General features: G+C 37.7%; 1 protein-coding gene across 20 annotated transcripts in view; it reads left to right on the forward strand.

Moving 5' to 3' along the window:
- The window catches only part of PRR14L (proline rich 14 like), a 74,947-nt gene that overhangs the window by 10,501 nt on the left and 43,501 nt on the right, over positions 1 to 20,945 (forward strand). For 17 of the 20 annotated variants that reach the window (XM_077160461.1, XM_077160462.1, XM_077160458.1 and 14 more), the window contains one exon: positions 20,867 to 20,939. In XM_077160461.1, coding sequence (XP_077016576.1) covers positions 20,867 to 20,939 — 73 coding nt within the window. Of the gene's footprint in view, positions 1 to 19,849; positions 19,950 to 20,866; positions 20,940 to 20,945 lie in introns of all 20 variants that reach the window. The other 3 variants (XM_077160470.1, XM_077160472.1, XM_077160469.1) reach the window with 2 other exon arrangements.

Genomic DNA, 20,945 nt, shown 5'->3' on the forward strand with positions numbered 1-20,945 from the left:
TTAAACAACTTGAGATATCACTTCTTACCTATCAGATTGGTAAAAAAAAAAAAAAAACAACCAAGAAAGCATGCAAGTACATCTGATTGGGAAGGCTGTGAGGAAACTGCCATTCTTGTACATTACTGGTAGAAATGGAAACTGATAATAACCCTTTAAAGAGGAATTTGGCAACGCCTAACAAAACTACATATGCCCTGACACATTGAACCTGTACTCCCATTTCTAGAAATATACTGTGAAGATGGATCTCCAAACATATATATGCAAGGTTATTCTTTACAACAATATTTATAATTATAAAATATTGGAAGCAACCTAAATGTCCAGTCATAAGAAACAGATTGAGTAAATTATAGTACATCTATACCAGGCGTACTATGCAGCTGTAATAAAGAATGAGGACAATCTCCGGGTACTAATATGGATTGATTTCCAGATATGTCAGAGCTCCCCAAAACCACTCCAGGTTTCATGATTCCCTAGGAGAACTTCCAGAACATAGCATATCATCATACTCATAGCCAGGATTTATTTCAGCAACAGGATGCAAAGCAAAATCAGTACCAGGAAGAGGTACATTGGATGAAATCATAAGCATCTAGGAGACCTCTCTCACTGGAGACAAATAAACTTAATTTCTGCAGCAATGAATTATGACAGTACATGTAAGATGTTGTTTACCAAGGAAGCTTATTAGAGTCTTACCACCCAGCTTTTTACTGTAGGCTAATCATTATAGTTATCCTCTGCCTGGAATTTGCCAGAATTTTAAACTTCCAAAAGGAAAGCAGGTGTTCTGCATAAATCACATTGTATAGTCTAGGCACAGTGAGACAGTCTTACCGTTAGGGAATTGTGGACATTCTGCCAAAATCTTGACTTCCCAGATGCCAGCCAACGGTCAACCATGTAAATAGGCCTTTCTGACGATAGCTGTCTCAGTCCTGCTGTGTTAAGTCTTTTCTGCACACCAGAATGTACTGCTAAGTGAAAAAAGCAAAGTGCAAACAAATGTAGTATCTTCTATTTCATGTAAGAACGATGGGGAAATAAGCAGGTGTACAAGTACCACTCATTGGTACAAATTTCACATTTTCACACACAAGAAGTATAAACCAAGAACTAAAGTGTTTGATTACCTATATGGAGTGGGTTTGAGCAGCATGGAAAGAATAGAGGAATGGGAATGGAATAAAAAGTATGGGAGAAAGTGATACTTCTCTGACTACAACTTTTTATGTAGTTCTGACTGTAAGAGTGATGTTGATATCTTACATACTAGAAAAATAGACAGCTAGGATGTGGGGGAATCCAAAATTAAATGCTAATTTTGACTCTTAACTGTGTTACAAATGCATAACCACACTGAGGAAGGAGCAGGGGAGAAAAATAACCTAAGTAACCTTAGAAAACTTTATTTTGACTGTATCCTCTAAAACTGCATACAAAAAGAAATTTATACAAATATTGTACCTCTGCTAATGACTTGTTTTCTTTGGGTTTTGTTTTGTTTTTTGAGACCACAAACTGTTTTATTTATTGAAGAGTTAAGATAATACATTTATAAAACCTTATTTGATAGGGAAATAACACCCAAATTCTTATACGGCAATGTAAATCACAAGTTGAGAGACCAGTTGAGGTCAGCTTGTGAATCACTGGATAGTTTCTTCTGGAAAGACTCAAATCATCAAGGCCTTTTGATAGGGAAACTAAAAAAAATTCTTGCCGTTTGGATAGCTAGTATGTTGTCATTCCTCTAGCCAAGGCCAGCAGTCAAAAGAAAGTAGACAGTTGTGACAATTATCTGGCCCCAGAATTTCCTTCAGCTTGTCTCTTGCTTAACTTTGGAAGGTAAGAATCTGGAGATTGGTTTGACAGTGGGAAGATACCAACATTCAAATCATGAACCCATCCTTTGATATTGAGCTGTTGGTGTTAGCCATTCGGAGGAGCATGGCTGTTGTCACAACTAGGCGTAGGATTGTTTTACTTCTTGAGATGGGAAGTGCTGGCCAAAAATCTCTTCTCTGGTTGTTTGAGACAGGTACCAAAATATGACAAATGAGAGGCAAACAAAGGTGCCAGTCCAGGAAGTGATCATTTATGGCTTCATGCTATAAGTAGTTTTCGATTTCCAGAAATGAAAAAATCTTTCCATCACAGGGCAGGTGCAGATCATCTTAGGGGCCTGGCTTGTTTATCTGTCTGGGCAGTTTAGGATCAGTGCGAAGGACATCCCAACACCTGGATCACATGTACACAGATGATTCTGACAGATAGGAAATTAGGATGAAACCACTTTTCTATATTGATGTAGTAACACTTAACCTGTGGATCTGAGGGTCAAGAGTATAGCAGGCTGGTGGTCATTTACAGTACAACATTGCTGAAATGCAATGGTATCCCATGCTATTTTCGTACCGTTGTCGAGTAGTAATGCTGAATGCTCCTGGTCAGAACCTCAGCCACATAATCACTCAGCCTCTGTTCATACAGAAAGAGGAGAATGTAGGGTACACAGGGGGTTCAGAGATAGCATGCTCACCTTCCATGCAGGAGACCCGGGTTTGAGTCCTGGACCATGCACCGCCCCCCCCCCCCAATTTTTTTTTAAAGAGTCGTATGGCCAAGATCACTTCAGCAAGAAGGATAATCAGCAGGAGAAGAAAGATTGACTTAAGCAGTCACTTGTTCTTGATGGCGCCTGTGCAGGCCAGGAAGGCAGTCACCATGATAATGTTGCCCATGAGGACAAGCATTGCCTAGCGTGAGGGAGGGGAGGTTGTAGAAAAACACTCCAGAACTGTTGGATCAGAAAGTTGTTTGGATCAGAAAGTAGATCCCAGAGCCCAAAATGCAGCAGCCAAAGAACCAAAAAAACAAATTGCAGGTAAGACATACTTTAGCAATTTCAAACAACATATGTCCATACTGGGATATCTTACCCTTTTGCAGGTACTGTTCCTAAATCTAAAAGGTAGAATTTTTTGATTATCCTTGAGATGGCCATGACGAAGCTGGTAACAACAGATGTCTAGGGTTATTTGTCTTTTGTTTTTAATTGCTTTTTTTATTGTGGCAAAATATATATAAGAAAATTTGCCATTTTAACTATTTTTACATGTGCAATTCATGGGCATTAATTGCATTCACAATAATATGCAACCCATTACCACTGTCTTTTCAAAATTTTTTCATAATCCCAAGCAGAAATTCTATATACATTAAGCAGTAACTTCTAATTCCCCACTAACCTCTAATCTGCTTTCTATCTCTATGAATTTGCGTTCTCTTTATTTTGTATTAGTGGAATCATACACTATTTGTTCTTTGGGGTCTGGTATATTTCACTCAGCATGATGTTTTCAAGATTTATCCATTTTGTAGCATGCATCGCCATGTCATTCCTTTTAGTTGATAAATAATATTCCATTGTTTGAATGTCCCACAATTTGTTTATCCATTCATCTGTTGATGACACTTGGGTTGTTTCCGCCTTTTGGATATTGTAAATAATACTGCTGTGAACATTGATATAAATTATCTGTTTTAGTCCCTGCTTTCATTTCTTTGGGGTTTATATGTAAGAGTGAAATTGCAGGGTCAAATGATAATTCCATGTTTAATTTTTTGAGGAACCACCAAACAATATATTTGTTTTGCACAAAGGTGTAATTTCTAAATTACTTTGTTTATATTATAGAATTGAGCAAATGAGTAAGTATATAGTGGATAATGAGAGCTAGGTTTCTCACTCTTAAAAAAAGAAATTGCAAGTAGGGAAGTAGGGTGAGAACGCTAGAATGCAGCCTGGATTGTTGGATTGAAATTGGTAGTATTGTGTAAACTTAGGATTTTTAATATATTCAAATACATATAGAAACGTGTACATGTGAGTAGAGCCTGGAAGTAGTAAAACCCCACAGTAGTGAGCTCACCTGGCACCCGGGTCTTAGTTTCTAAATACTCCTTGGAGAAATTCTAGGGCTGGGACAGAGGAGAATACAGGATGAAACTGGAACAATTTGTGGTGAAAGATGTAAGAATATGCTAAAAAAAATAATGGTGAACCACCACGCTGCCCTCCACAGGGGCTGCACCTCTCATCTTCTCTACCAAAAGTGAATAGATACATCTCTTTCCCTATATTTTCTCAAGCACTTGTTTTTCTCTGTTCCTTTTTAAGCAGTTTTATTCTTACATCATAAAATCCAACCTAAATAAATAGGCATGCCTTTGCAACTATAATCTGTGACAGCGTTTCCTTTCCTTCTGCAAATAATCCATACCCTTCCCCCATACTCCCTGTTCATTGATATTTAGTTTTGGCATAATACCTTTGCTATATTCATTGGAAGCATATTACAGTGTTACTGTTGACTATAGACTCTAGCTTGCATTGATTGTACTTTTTTCCTGTATACCATTCCATTTTCAACACCTTGCAATGCTGACATTCATTTGTTCTTCATGCAAAAATGTTTCTGTATTTCTACATTTAATCACCATCCTTGTCCACTCTAGCATTCTTAAATTATGCTGCCTCAGTCTTTATCCTCTTGTCTTTCCTTCTGGTTTCATACCAGAAGTATCAAAAAAGTCTTAGGAAATAATGTCCCCTTTTCTCTCTTACTCTGTCCCGCCTTCCCTCCCTCCCTCTTCTCTTTCCAGTCCCTGTTTGGGAGCAAAAGTAACTTGGAGAAATCACTAATTGATGGCTCAATTGCATGGCAACAACAAATTAGCAATTCTAGAGGACTGGGAGAACTAGATTTCCAGAGTTATACCAATTTAATACTCAGAATATATAATTTTCAACAAAAATGATGAAACACACAAAGAATGAGGAAAGTGGGAAAAAGTTTTAGGGCTTTGAGAACCGCCAGAGTCCACGCAGCCAGAGACCTTTGCAAATGAAGAAAGAAGGCACCCCTGGAGATGCTTTATGAAACAAGAAGCCTCGAGAGAAAGCTGAAGCAGATGTCACTTTGTTTATCATGTGCCTTTGCAGTTGAGAGAGAAAACCTGAACTTGATCGGCCTTTCTTGAGTGAAGATAACTTCTTCTTATTGATGCCGAAATTTGAATATTTTTATAGACTTGCTTTAATTGGACATTTTCATGCCCTTAGAACTGTAAACTTGCAACCTAATGAATTCCTCTTTTTAAAAGAAAAAAAAAAGAAGAATGAGGTCAGTATGGCCCATTCACTTAAAACAATAATAATTTTCCAGATACCATCCCTGAGGAAGCTCGTACATTTAAAGTCAAAGGCTTTGAACATCTTAAATATGTTCAATGAGATAAATGAATTCATATACAAAGACCTAAAGGAAATTAGAAAACATAGTATGAACAAAATAAAGACAAGGAAATTCTAAAAAGGAACCAGACAAATTGAAAAGAAAACTCACTAGTTGGATTCAACAGCACATTTGAACAGGCAGAAGAAAGGTCAGCAAGCCAGACAAGACAGTTGAAATTATCCAGTGTGTGGAGCATAAAGAAAAAAATAATGAAGAAAAATGAAGAGAGCCTGAGGAATCTGTGGGGCACTATCTTTTTTTTATTAATGTTTTAACTTTTTTAAACATAACAACAAACAAACACAAACATTCTTACCATATGATCATTCCATTCTGCGTATATAATCAGTAATTCACAATATCATCACGTAGTTGTATATTCATCATCATGAGCATTTCTTAGAACATTTGTATCAATTCAGAAAAAGAAATAAAAAACAAAAAAATTCATACATACCGTACCCCTTACCCCTCCCTTTCATTGATCATTAGGATTTCAATCTACTAAATTTATTTTAACATTTGTTCCCCTATTATTTATTTTTAATCCATATGTTTTACGTGTTTGTCAAAAGGTAGATAAAAGCATCAGACACAAGGTTTTCACAATCGCACAGTCGTATTGCAAAAGCTATATCATTATACAGTCATCTCGGAACACGCCTCTACATTTTCAGGCAGTTCCCTCCAGCCTCTCCATTACACCTTAACTAAAAAGGTGATATCTATATAATGTGTAAGAATAACCTCCAGGATAACCTCTCAACTGTTTGGAATCTCTTAGCCATTGACAGTTTATTTTGTCTCATTTCTCTCTTCCCCCTTTTGGTCGAGAAGGTTTTCTCAATCCCTTGATGCTGATTCCCAGCTCATTCTAGGATTTCTGTCCCACATTGCCAGGAAGGTCCACACCCCTGGGAGTCATGTCCCACGTAGAGAGGGGGAAGGCGGTGAGTGTACTTGTCATGTTGGCTGAGAGAGAGAGGCCACATCTCAGCAACAGAAGAGGTTCTCTTGAGGGTGACTCTTAAGCCTAATTTTAAGTAGACTTAGCCTATCCTTTGAGATTTTAGTTTCATATGAACAAACCCCGAGATTGGGGGCTCAGTCTATTGCTTTGTTGTATCCACTGCTTGTGAGAATATCAAGAATTCTCCACTTGGGGAAGTTGAACTTTCCCCCATAGTCACCGTTCTTCCAAAGGGGGGGACTTTGCAAATACTTTTTACTTCACTCTTCAGATCACTCTGGGATTTATCGGGGCATCACTCTGGACAAGCCTACAAAATCTTATGCCCTACCCAAGGGTCCATATACTTATGATGTTCAATTAAGCTCTCCACATAAGTTATATTAGGAACTACACTAGTCAAAATATGAATTTTGTACCAAATAAACTTTTCTTTTAAATTTTATTAATTAAAAAAAATTACAAGAAACAAACATTCCCAACACATATACTCAGCAATTCACAATATCATCACATAGTTGTGTATTCATCATCATGATCATTTCCGAGAACATTAGCATCAATTCAGAAAAAGAAATAAAAAGACAACAGAAAAATATAACAAACAGAAAAAAAAATTTTTTTACAGGCCATACCCCTTACTGATCCCTTTCATTGATCACTAGCATTTCAAACTAAATCTATTTTAACATTTGTTCCTCCTATTATTTGTTTTTATTCCATATGTTCCTCCCATCTGTTGACAAGGTAGATAAAAGGAGCATCAAACACAAGGTTTTTTTGTCTGAAAATGTTTTAATTTCTCACTCATTTTTGAAGGACAGTTTTCCTGGATATAGAATTCTTGGTTGGCAGTTTCTTTTTTAATAATTTAAATATATTATCCCACTGTCTTCTCACCTCCACAGTTTCTGCTGAGAGATCTGCGCATAGTCTTATTGGGCTTCCCTTGTATGTGATGGATTGCTTTTCTCTTGCTGCTTTCAAGATCCTCTCTTTCTCTTTGACCTCTGACATTCTGATTATTAAATGTCTTGGAGTATGTCTATTTGGATCTATTCTCTTTGGGGTACGCTGCACTTCTTGGATCTGTAATTTTAAGTCTTTCATAAGAGTTGGGAGATTTTCAGTGATAATTTCTTCCATTAGTTTTTCTCCTCCTTTTCCCTTCTCTTCTCCTTCTGGGACACCCACAACACGTATATTTGTGTGCTTCATATTGTCTTTCAATTCCCTGAGTCCCCGCTCATATTTTTCCATTTTTTTCTCTATAGTTTCTGTTTCTTGTCGGATTTCAGATGTTCCGTCCTCCAGTTCAGAAATCCTATGTTCTGTCTCTCGAAATCTACCATTGTAGGTTTCCATTGTTTTTTTTCATCTCTTCTACTGTGTCTTTCATTCCCATAAGTTCTGTGATTTGTTTTTTCAGACTTTCGGTTTCTTCTTTTTGTTCTTTCCTTGCCTTCTTTATATCCTCCCTCAATTCATTGATCTGGTTTATGATGAGATTTTCCATGTCTGTTCGTACATTCTGAATTAATTGTTTCAGCTCCTGTATATCATTTGAATTGTTGGTTTATTCCTCTGACTGGGCCATATCTTCAGTTTTCCTCGTGTGATCTGTTATTTTTTGCTGGTGTCTAGGCATTTAATTACCTTAATTAGTTTATTCTGGAGATTGCTTTCACTTCTTTTATCTAGGGTTTTCTTGCTGGATGAATTTGTTGTCTATCTGTTCTTTGACATTCCGTTCAGCTTTATCTGGACCTTTAGCTTAAGTTTTGTTTAACAGGGGAATTTTTCAGTTACTGTTTTCTTGTTTCTTGCCCTGTTTGTGTGGTGCCTTTCCCCCACACACACTTAGGAGGGTCTACTTAGATATTATAGACCCCAGCCAGATTTTCCCAGATCAAACTGGCCTCCTATCAGGAGGAAAGAGTCACCTGCATCAGTTTTCCCTGAGGGTGAGACCCAGCAGGTTAAAAGACTTTCCTGTGAAGTCTCTGGACTCTGTTTTTCTTATCCTGCCGAGTATGTGGCGCTTGTCTGACTGCAGGTCCCACCAGCATAAGATGATGCGGTAACTTTAACTTTGGCAGACTCTCCCTGCTGGGGGCGTGGTGGAGACAGAGAGAGGTTCTAGGCTGGTTTTAATGACTTCAAATTACTAAGCCCTGGTGTCTGAATTCCTTGATAGAGGGATTCCACCTGGGTGGGGCTTCACCCCTCCCCTGGGGAAGGCACAAGCTCCAGATAAGCCCCCAAAAGAGCTCACTTCTGCCTATGCCTGGGGCAGTTGCAGCCTGAAAAGTCCTGCCACTGTATCCAGAGGCAGTCAAGCCTTTGTAGATACACAGCCACAAAAACCTCTGTTTCCTTCTTTTTGTTTCCCCCTTTTTCTGTCAGTCCTGCCCCCTTGGTGCTGGGGCAAAAATGAGCAACCTCCGCTTTGATCAGGTTCACCTAAGCTGGGGGCCTATTTTTAGTAGTCAGAATTTGTTAATTAGTTCTACAATTGGCGTTTGATTGTGCCCAGTCCCTGCTGCTGGTAAAGTCCTTTCATTTCCCCTTTGGGAAGCGACCTGTGGGGGAGGGGTGCTGGCTGCTGCAGCTTTGGGAACTCACGATTCTGGGGTGTGCTCGCAGCCAGTCCAGCTGGTCCAGACTAGGGTACGCTGTGTGTCTGGTCACTATTGTGGCTCGGGCAGCTGTTCTGTACTGTTTCTGGTTATTTAGTAGTTGTTCTGGTGGACGAACTAAAATGCGCACGTTGTTAAGCCGCCATCTTGACCCAGAAGTCCCCCAAATAAACATTTTTTGCTTTAGTCTCACATATAAGTTAAAATTTTAAAATATTAATTACCATCTATTTTCAACTCCCTGCAGTATTGACATTCCTTTGTTCCTCCTCATGTAAAAACATTTTTAAATTTGTACATTTAGTCACTATCATTATACACTTTAGATATTCCTAGATTATGTCATTTCAGTCTACATTGTATATCTTTCCTTCTGATTTCCTTTGTGCCCCCAGGCTTTTTATTATGAAATATAGCTGTGTTAGTCAGAGTTTTCTAGAGAAACGGATCCATCAGGAGAGTCTGTAAATAGGAGATTTATAAAGGTGTCTCAAGCAACCATAAGAATGGGAGAGTCCAAAATCCGTAGGGCGGGTTGTGAAACTGGTGGCTCCAGTGAAGAGTGGACAAACTTCACAGGATAGGCTCACTGCCTGGAGAAGCACTGAAAGAGTCTCTTCTTCCTTAAGAGCCTTCACTGATTGAATTTTCCCATTGTGGTAGGTATGCCTTAGTTGCGGATGTAATCAGCAACAGATGCAGTCAACTGACTTGTGATTTAATAAACCAGCCTTCCAGTTTATCAACCAGCTATGAAATGTCTTGTCAGCAATGGTCAGGCCAGTGCTTGCTGACCACACAACTGTGCACAATCACTTGGCAAAGTTGACACCAGAACCTAACCATTATGATAATATGTGTACAAAAAGCAGTAAGTTTCAAAGTACATTGTAATTATAAAACAGATTTCAGAGTTTGGTATGGGTTACTGTTGTACAATTTTAGGTTTTTCCTTCTGGGTGTTCCAAGACGCTGGAGACTAAAATATCAGTACAATCAATTAACAGTCATACTTATTTGTTAAATCCTATGTTCTCTGTTATAACTCCCCTTCTCTTTTGATCTTTAAGGTTATTTGGGTTCTTCCCTGTGCTGGTTTGAAAGGAAGTATGCCCCCTAGAAAAGCCATGTTTTAATCAAAATATCATTTCGTAAAGGTAGAATAATCTCTATTCAATACTGTATGTTTGAAACTGTAATCAGATCATCTCCCTGGATGATGTGATTTAGTCAAGAATACTTGTTAAACTGGGTTAGGGAATGACATGTCTCCACCCATTTGAGTGGGTCTTGTTTGGTTTACTGGAGTCCTATAAAAGAGGAAACATTTTGGAGAAAGAGGACCTTTGGAGATGAAGAAGGAAAATGCCTCCCAGGGAGCTTCATGAAACAGGAAGCCAGGAGAGAAAGTAGCAGATGATGGCTTGCTTGCCATGTGCCCTTCCAACCGAGAGAGAACTGTGACTGTGTTTGCCATGTGCCTTTCCAGATGAGAGAGAAACCCTGAACTTCATCAGCCTTCTTGAACCAAGGTATCTTTCCCCGGATGCCTTAAATTGGACATTTCTATAGACTTGTTTTGATTGGAACATTTTCTCGGCCTTAGAACTGTAAACTAGCAACTCATTAAATTCCCCTTTTTAAAAGCCATTCCATTTCTGGTGTATTGCATTCCGGCAGCTAGCAAACTAGAACATTCCCTTTCCAACATGAAAATGTTAGAAAGGGGTATTGATAATATGGGATAGGGAGAAGAAACTAGTTGATTTCTTGGAGAAGCTGGCCCCTCTGGATTTCAGGACTGATCTAGCCTAGGAACTCATCTGGAGGCTTGTAGGTTTCTGCAGAGTATTCTTAGTACGTGAAACTTTTGTACTATGTTAGAGCATTTGGTGTTCTTTAGGGTTAAAAGGAATGGCTTTGTTTGGGGTTTGTTTGGCAAACCGTGGTAATTAGCAGAATCTAACTGAAGTTTGCGTAAGAGCAGCATCCAGAATAGCGTCTCGACTCTATTTGAACTCTCTTAGCCACTGGTACCGTACCTTGTTACATATCTTTTACCCCTTTTGGTCAGGAAGGCATTGTCGATCCCATGGTGCCAGGGAGACTTTCACCCCTAGATGTCATGTCCCATGTTGGGAGGTCAAGATAATCATTTTACTTGCCAAATTGGGCTTGGAGAGAGAGACCATATCTGAGCAACAAGAGTCCTCTGGGAGTGACTCTTAGGCAAAACTGTAAGTAACCTTAGGTTCTCAGGTACAGAAATAAGCTTCACAAGAGCAAGCCTCAAGACTTGGACCCTGTTAAGCATACCAACATATGTATCATTGGAGTCCCAGAGGGACGAGAGAAAGAAAGGGTGAAAAAAATATTTAAAGGAATAATGGTGAACGGCATGAAAATACACATCAAGGAATCTCAACAAACTTCGAGGAGGATAGATACTAAAAGATGTCTACCAAAACACATTCTAGCAAAATTGTCAAAATACAAAGACAGGATTTTGAAAGCTGCAAAAGAGAAGTGACTTATCACATATAAGGGATCCCCATTAAGAATAAAGGCAGATTTCTCATCAAAAATCATTGAAACCAGAAGATAGTGGAATGATACATTTAAAGTCCTTAAAAAAAAAAGCCAACTAAGAATTCTGTATCTGGCAAAATTATCTTTCAGAAAGGAAGGTGAAATTAAGAGACTTACCGATAAAAGCTGAAAAAATTCATTACCAGAAGACATGCCCTAAAAAAAGAAATAATGCTAAAAGGAGTCCTTCAGGCTGAAGTAAAAGGACACTAGACAGTTACTTTAAGCCATATAAAAAAATAAATATTGGAAAAGGTAACTATGAGGGTAAATATAAGATCCTGTATTATTGTACTTTTAGTTTAACTGCTGCTTCCTCTCCCCCCCCCCCCCCATATGACTGAACAGGCAAATATGTAAAATAATTTTTAAAATCTGTGTTACTGGGTTTACAGATTATAAAGATGTAATCTGAAACAAAAGCAATATAAAAGGAGGGATGGAGATACATAGGAGTAGTGAGTTGTATATTACTGAAACTAGGTTGGTACTTGTCAAACTAGGTTGTTAATAGTTTAAGACGTTTGTTATAATTACAAAGGGAAGCACTAAGAAAACTTAAAATTATAGAGAAAATGAAAGAAGAAAGGAAACAAAGTGATATACTACAAAAAACGACTAAATACAAAAACAAAAGAGGTAGTAATGGAGTAATTGAGTAACAAATAGCCAAATGGCAGAAATAAATCCCTCTCAATTACTACCTAAAATGAAGATGGATTAAACTCTCCTATTATAAAAGGCAGAGTTCAGCAGATTGGATGAAAATGCATAGTCATAGTCTCTATATATTATCAATAAAAGAATCACTTTAGGTACAGAGACACAGAGAATAAAAGTAAGAGGGTGGGAAGAGATATTCCAATGCAAATAGTCATCAAAGAAAGCTGTAATGGCTATTTTATTGTCAGACAAGATAGATTTTAAATAAAAAAGTTTACAAGAGACAAAAATACATATTGGTAAAGATTCATTAAGAAGATATGATTATAAACATATACACCTTACAACAGAACCCTATAATAAATGGAACAAAAATTGTGAAAGAATTGAATGCATAAATAAAAAGTTCTACAGTAATAGTTGAAGACTTCATTACAGCACTTTAAATAATTGATAGAACATCTAAGCAGAAGATCAATATATAAGTAAAGGACTTGAACAGCAATATAAACCAGTCACACCTACATAGAACATACTGCCTAACAACTGCAGATACACACATGTGAACATTTTCCAGGATAGACCATATGTTAGGCCACGAATCAATTTTAATAAATTTAGAAATAATGAAATCATGCAAAGTATCTTCAAGGACCACAATGGAATAAAGCTCAAAATCAGTAACAGAAGGAAAACTAGAAAGTTTGCAAATATATGGAAATTAACACACTTAATCAGTAGGTCAAAGAAGAAATCACAGGGGAAGATAGGAGATTCCTGGAGACAAATGAAAATGAGAATACAACATACCAAAGTTTATAGGCTGAAGTAAAAGCAGTACTAACAGGGAATTTTAAAAAATCTATTTATTAATTTAAAAATTAAGAAAACAAAACATCAACATATATATTCAGTAATTCACAGTATCATCACTTAGTTGCATATTCATCATTTCTTAGAACATTTGCATTAATTCAGAAAAAGAAATAAAACGAACACAGGAAAGAAAGAAAAAAAAATTATACCTACCATACCCCTTACCCCTCTAGCATTTGAAGGGTATGATCACTAGCATTTGAAACTAAATTTATTTTAGCATTTGTTCCCCCTATTATTTATTTTTATTCCATATGTTCTACTCCTTTGTTGACAAGGTAGATAAAAGGAGATTCAGACACAAGGTTTTCACAATCACACAGTCACATTGTGAAAGCTATATCATTATTCAATCATCATCAAGAAACATGGCTACTGGAACACAGCTCTACATTTTCAGGCAGTTCCCTCCAGCCTCACCATTACATCTTGAATAACAAGGTGATATCTAGCCAAGAGGGAATTTATAGTCTAAATGCCTACATTAAAAAAAAAAAAACAAAAAACACAGGTTAAAAATCAATACCCAGGTTCTGTATTTCCAGAGCCTGCCTGTGCCGAAAAAAGAAAAAACTCACTACCCTAACCACATCTAAATACACTAGAACAAGACCAGCAAACAGAAAACAAACTTGTAGAAGGAAGGAAACAGTACAGATGAGAGTGGAGATAAATCAGGTAGAGATTAGAAAAACAATATAGAGAACCAACAACTCCAAAGTTGTTTTTTTAGAAAAGTTTAATAAATTTGGCAAACCTATAGCCAGACTGACAAAGAAAAGGAAAGAGGACACAAATAACTAAAATCCAGAACCTGAGTGGGGACATTAGTACTGACCATACAGATTATTGAAAGATACTATTGACAATTAGATGACAACAAATTAGGAAACCTAGATGAAAGAATACCAAGTATTTAATGATTTTAAGGTGAAATACATGAATTTCATCCTCTCAGTAGTAAAATCAGTGGCCATCAGCTGTTCTCTGAGTGTTCAGAGCACATTGTTGTGCCTGCAGTGATGGTTTGCCCATAGTTCTCATTCCTTGGTGCTAAAAGCATGTAACAGAGAAGTACCCAGAGAACCAGTGGCAAGTTGCTGAAAATTAGGAGGAGAACTTGATCTTATTTCAGCAGTTCTCCATAATTCATTGTGGGGCAGGGGAGGTTATTAAATGCCTTACCCAGCTAACGTGATTGGCACCTTATTTTAAATCATTTGTTTCTCTGAATTGAAATACATGGAGGAAAATTCCTTTTTAAGTTATGCAGAGGTAATTTGATTTTTACAGTTATTCCTTTCTAGAAATACAAGTGTAGGAAACTAAAAGGTCCATCTAGAAATGTGGAAGTTCCCTTTGTTTTCAGAGTGGTTTTGACTATGAACCTAATTATGGCTGTTTTCCATACCCGTCAAGAAGTAGAAAGTATCTTATTTGCTCCATATTGTGGCACTTTAGTTGCAAAATTCCACATATAGGCCTTCTGAACTGTAGATGCAGTCACCACTGCCTCTTTGTGGGGACAGCCTTTTTCTGCTGATCTGCCCTGCCGCCTGCTCAGAAGCTCAGGATTTGCAGCAGCTCAGAGAGTACTGGTTACAAGCAAGAGCTCAAGGTTGAGAAGCATCAAGCCCAGAGCTCACAGCTCCCCTGCTTATAAATGAACTAGTATGTTCATTTCCCTCCTAGTTTGTGGTTTTTTGTGTGTGTGAATCAGAGGATTGCATTTCTCTCTAGGAAACACAAGCAACTTTTAATGTGAAGTAAAGACCACAAGATGAACAGTAAGAATGATTATCAGAACCCTCCTAAATTTGCCAAGACTTTGAAAAAGTGTTGATTCCAAAACACCAGGTAGATGGGTGACATGTTGATGTGCAAGGCAGAGAATTTGCATCAATTTGACAATTATTATATGGCATTTCTTTGAAAATTTATAGAATGCTCTAAGCTCATCTCATTTGATGTTGAAAGAAGAATCTTGAAGGCTTGGTTCATTTAAGACGGATTTTGCAGGAAATGTTAGTACATTCGTGATGAGATATAGAGTATTTGTCAGATAAAACTATTTTTTAAGAATAGGAAATTGTGTCTGATAAATTTCTGCAAGTGTTCTTTAGAATTGGTTGACCTTGGGTGGAAGGGGAAGTTTACACACAAAGGATTATTATGCTACATATCCATTGCGTTGTGTGCAGGTGGGCTATTCTGTCCCCTGTCATCCTCGACTCTGGGACCCAGATTGTTAGAGCTCCGAACATCTGGAGATCACCTAACACCTGTCTTGCAGCAGGAGGGGCTTCCTCACGTTCTTTATTTTCCTTCAGCCCAACTAATTTCTGATCACCTTTACTACCTCACACCTTGTAGGGTCTCCAGCCCTCTTGAGAAATATATAACATGTCTTTCTTACCCCAGAACCTTTTTTTTTTAAAACTTTTTTTTTTTGTATAATATAACATATATACAAAGCAAAGAAAGAAAAAAAAAGTAATAGCTCTCAAAGCACTCTTCAAACAAGTAGTTACAGGACAGATCCCAGAGTTTGTCATGAGTTACCATACCGTCCTCTCAGATTTTTCCTTCTAGCTGCTCCAGAATATAGGACTCTAGAAGGTATAAATATTTTTTTTAACATCACAATCAACTTTTTGTGTGTGTGTGAAAAATAACATACACAAAAACAATAAATTTCGAAACACAGCACAACAGTTAGTTCTAGAACAGATTTCACAGTTTGGTATGGGCTACAATTCCATAATTTTAAGTTCTTCTAGGTCTCTAAAATACTGGAGACAAGAAATGATCATGATGATGAATATGCAACTATGTCATGATATTGTGAATTACTGATTATATATGTAGAATGGAATGATCAAAAGTTAAGAATGTTTGCATTTGGTGTTTTTTGGTATTTTAAAAAAAATAAAATACTGGAGACTAAAAGAAATATCAGTTTAATGATTCAGCAATCATATTCGTTTGTTAAGCCCTACCTTCTCTGTATAACTCCACCATCACCTTTGATCTTTCTATCCCACTCTTTAGTGGACTATGACCATTCCAACTTTTTCATGTTGGAAGGGGCTGTGAGTAATAGGGGTAGGGAGATGGAACTATTTTATGTTCTGGAGAGGCTGGACCTCTATGTTTCAAGACTTATCTGGTCCAGGGACCCATCTGGAGCTTGTAGGTTTCTGGAAAATACATGGAACCTTTGTAGAATCTTACATATTGCCCTAGGTGCTCTTTAGGATTGGCAGGAATGGTTTTGGTTGGGGTTTGACAAGTTATGATAAGTAGCAGTGTCTGACTGAAGCTTGTGTAAGTGACCTCCAAAGTAGCCTATCAGCTCTAATTGAACTCTCTCAGTCACTGAAACTATATTACTTCTTTTCCCCCTTATGGTCAGCATGGAATTGTAGATTCCACAGTGCCAGGGCTGGACTCATCCTTGGGAGTCATCTCCCACGCTGCCAAGGAGACTTTCATCCCTGGATGTCATAATCCCATGTAGTGGGGAGGGCAATGATTTCACTTATATATAGAGAGAGAAGCCACATCTGAGCAACAAAAGAGGTCCTCCAGAAGTAACTCTTAGGCACACCTATAGGTAGGCTAAGCTTCTCCGCTACCTGCATTAGCTTCACAAGAGTAAACCTCAAGATCAAGGGCTTGGCCTATTGATCAGGGTGTCCCTAATGTTTCGCACAGTGTCAAGGAATTCCCTGATGGTAAAGTTTAATAGTGCCATATTTATTCTCCCATCCCTCAAGGGACTTTGCCAATACTTTTTGATTATCTGCTTAATATATTCTAGGATGTATCCAGGCATTACATTAAGCTATACAGGATTAAAGGCCCTCATTCATATTCTGGGCTCCCTGGGTTTCAGTTGTTTAACTGAGTTGTGCAGACAGGTTGGGTTAGCTTATGTGCTACCGAAAATTTAGGTTCCGGACAGAATAAACTTTTCTTCCTTGGTCTCAAAGAGTTTACCCCAGAACCTTTTAAGAAAACTCTGTAAGGCAGGGGAAGAGTGGAATCCTCACTCCAATCTTCTGTTTCTCTCTTTCTGTTAGGAATCCTAGGTTACCCGGGAGAAGGGCACATGGCCAAACCACTTTTTTAAAAGGGCCTCCAGCTAGGCGTACTTCAGAGGAACAGGTGAAGCAGAGCTAAAATCCCAGCAGCCCTTCCAGGGGCTGGACCTAGTAAGGGCTAATTGCACCAGATCTCCAGAAACCTTGGGAATCTGAAGGAGCTTTTGTGTTGCTGATAAATGAGCTCAGTTCTCACTCTAGAGACTTTTGTAGCCTAGAAAAGCTTAGGTCCGTTATTCCAGAGGACATACCAGAATCTCTCTTGGTTTTTTTTTTTACAGAGAGGGATAACAATTGTCCAAGGTCTTATGAATGATTGAAGCTTCTGTTTATGGGGTACCCAGTCTTTACAGAACATCTTTTTGGGTGTTTTATGTGGTCCCACTTATACTTACAGTCACCTGTGAGGTAGTTCGCAGTGCTACATAGCTAGTAGGTGAGAGTCCTAGTATTGGAAACCAGCTCGGTCTGACTCCTAATCTCATGATCCTTTGCACCAGCACTCTGCCTTTTAAGTATTAACTTGAAAGAATATCCTGTACAGCATCTAATCTCACACCTCAAACATTCAGCCTGAGAACTGGAAAAATGGAAAGTGGTGTCATTTTGGAGAAAGGATCAAATGTAACTATGAGTAAAGTTCTTTTTATTTTGAAATAATTTGAGATTTACAGAAGAGTAAAAGAATATTTTATAGATTTGCAAAAGTACTACAAAAAGTTCCCATATACCCTTCACACAGATTCCTTACATGTTAACATTTTACCACATTAACTTTTTCCCCCAAGAATTTGAAAGTATAATTGTAGACATGACACTTAAGTGCTTCCATGTGTATTTCCAAACAAACAAGGACATTCTAATAACATGACCAGAGGACGTTTATCAAAATCAGAAAATTAACACTGATCTAAATGCTATTATATAAACTACAAGCGTTATTCAGTTGTTGTTTTTTTTTTTTTTAACATGGGCAGGCACAGGAAATCAAACCCGGGTCTCTGGCATGCCAAGCAAGAACTCTGCCACTGAGCCCCTGTTTCCCACCTGCTTTATTCAAATTTAGTCAGTTGTCCTACTGATGTACATTGTAGCAAAAGAAAAAATGTTTTTAGTTTTTCTGGTTAAGGGTAGATCCAGGATCCATTAGTTGTAGTGTCTCTTTAGACTCCTTTAATCTGGAATAGTTCCTCAGTCCGTGACCTTGATACTTCGGAAGAGTACAGGCCATTTACTTCATAGAGTCTCCCTCAATTTGGGTTTGATGTTTGGTCTTGGTTAGATTCTGGTTATGCATTTGGAGGCAGGGATCCCGTAGAAGTGATGTTGGATTCCATTGCCTCCCAGCAGAAGGCATATGGTGTTGCTGTGCCTCATTCTGGGTGATGAACCTTGATCACTTGTTTCAGGTGGGATCTGCCATGTATACCAAGTTACTGTTTTCTCCTTTGTAATTAGTACATGTCTTCTGGGAAAAGAGTATGTTAGTGTTTGTGTTTCTCTTTGAAACTTTTAACCCCTAGTTGATGATTCTTGTTTGAGATAAGGTTGCCAAACGGTGGTTTTCTGATTTGATCAGTGCTTCTATGGGAAGTAGTCCTTCTCTTTACCCCATTTACAAATAAATTCAATCCAGCATCATTCTAGACTCTGTATTTACTGACAAACATGGTAGTGTTACACATAATTTATCAGGGAGATGCTTGTTTTTAGGATCATCCTTCTCAAAAGTATTCCACTCTGGAGTTGCAGTAAGAAAATGAAGGAACAGTCTTGCTCTGGGTCTGACAGGCACTCTGGTCCTCATCTCTTAATTTCAGTGATAGTATTTTACTCCTGTCTGTGTACATTTGTATCCACGTTCCTTACATCTTCCCTCTTCCTGGGTTCTGTTTCTACCACAGACTTTTATTTAGAGCCCAAATGGCTTCTGCTTGTTTTAAAGAAAAAGTGATAAAAGTTAAGGTAAAAAAAGCACAGCACAGTGAGCCCTAATGTAAACTATACTATAATTATATATAAGTATCTCTCTCTCTATATATATATACTATGCAACAAAGGTACCACACTGTTAAAAATGTTAATAATGGGGTCAAATATATGGGAGCTGTATATTTTCTGCACTTTTTTTGGTAGACTATAACTTTACTTATTTTTTAAAAAATAATTTACTGTTAGGTTTGTTGTTGTTGTTTTTGACATGGGCAGGCACTGGGAATCGAACCCGGGTCTCTGGCATGGCAGGTGAGAACTCTGCCTCTGAGCCACCATTGCCCATTGACTGTTAGATTTTTAACTGTTTAACTGTTAATGAATTTTGTAAGCTGGTTGTTAACATGGTCATCATTAAAAATTAAACCTGCTACTATGTAAAAGATAATAAAAAGGTATAGTGATACTTTCACTATCTATAGTTTTAGATTAGTGCCATGTCAGAATCTTGTACTTACCAATTAAATCATTGTGGTTTTTTTTAAAAATCCTAGGTCAGAGGAAAGGAGGTAATCAATAGAAAAATTGAGAAGGAATGGAAAAGAAGGAAAGTTTAGTGTAAACAGTCTTTGGTCTATCAGAGTCTCCCAGCTAATAAACTTGATGGAGCCCTTACCTCAAGGGTCTCCAAGCCACTTGCTGCCAGAATGTGTACATTCTGTCCCTCCCCCTACCCATTTTTCTGAATGTCTTCTGTTGTAGGAAACTAGCTGTCATTGATGGTGCTCTCCCCCCATCCCACCCCCACTCTGATGAAGAGGGCTGGAAAAAAAGCCTTTCTAAGAAGGTTAGAAAAAAATGGGTATGTGATAAACTCCTTTATCCAGAATAGTTAGGGACTAAGATACATCTGCTTTTCTGATATCTTCCTTTTTTTTTTATCATTCCGTTCTACATATATAATGATATTTTCCTTTTGAAATGAAATTAAAACGACATTGCAGCAATTTGTTTCTTGATTCAGAAGATATTTACAGAGTTTTATTTGGTTCTGCAGATTGATGTATTAACCTCTGTTATTGTGCACAACTTGGAAAACTTGGCTTTTCAAGCTCAAATACTAGAGAAGTAGAAATTTTTGTTGATTATACTTAAATATGAGTTGTCAGGAGAAAAAGCCCAAAAGGGTGTTATCAGAAAAATATTGGAATATAAATTCTAAGCTTTATATCAATATTATATTTTTTGAACTTGATAAGTGTACTTAAGGTGGTTATGTAAATGAATATCCTTATTCTTAGGAAACGTACACAGAAATATTAAGTGTTCAAAGAGCACAATATATACACCATACCCTCAACTGTTTAGAAAATAGATGGCAGACAGATGGAGGATAGGTACATCAAACATGGCAAAATGTTAAAAGTTCATGGATCAGGGTATATAGATGGGGGTTATTTTGGAGTTCTCTGTATGAGTTTTGCGTTAATTTTGCAACTGTCCTAGACTGTATTTTTTCTTTGCGTGGTTAGGCACCAGGAATCAAACCTGGGTCTCCGGCATGGCAGGCAAGAATTCTGCCACTGAGCCACCGTTGCACCACCCTGCAACTATTTGAAAGTAAAAAAGTTTTTTAAAATGTGAGGTTTCCTTCAGTTCATAGTACTTGTGACTGCTAGCAAAATTCCCTGGAGTTAGAAGGTTTCTCAAAAAGTAATTAACATTCTTTAGCTTAGGTATTTCTGAATCCTTCCTGACGCCTGGATTTTCTTACTGTAGGAGGACCTCCTGATGCAGTCGAGGAAAGAGCTTTTGTGCACAGACCTCCCTGAAGATTTTCTAAGGAGCAAAGGTATTT

This window comes from Tamandua tetradactyla, chromosome 5 (genome assembly GCF_023851605.1).
Source record: "Tamandua tetradactyla isolate mTamTet1 chromosome 5, mTamTet1.pri, whole genome shotgun sequence".
NCBI lineage: Eukaryota > Metazoa > Chordata > Mammalia > Pilosa > Myrmecophagidae > Tamandua > Tamandua tetradactyla.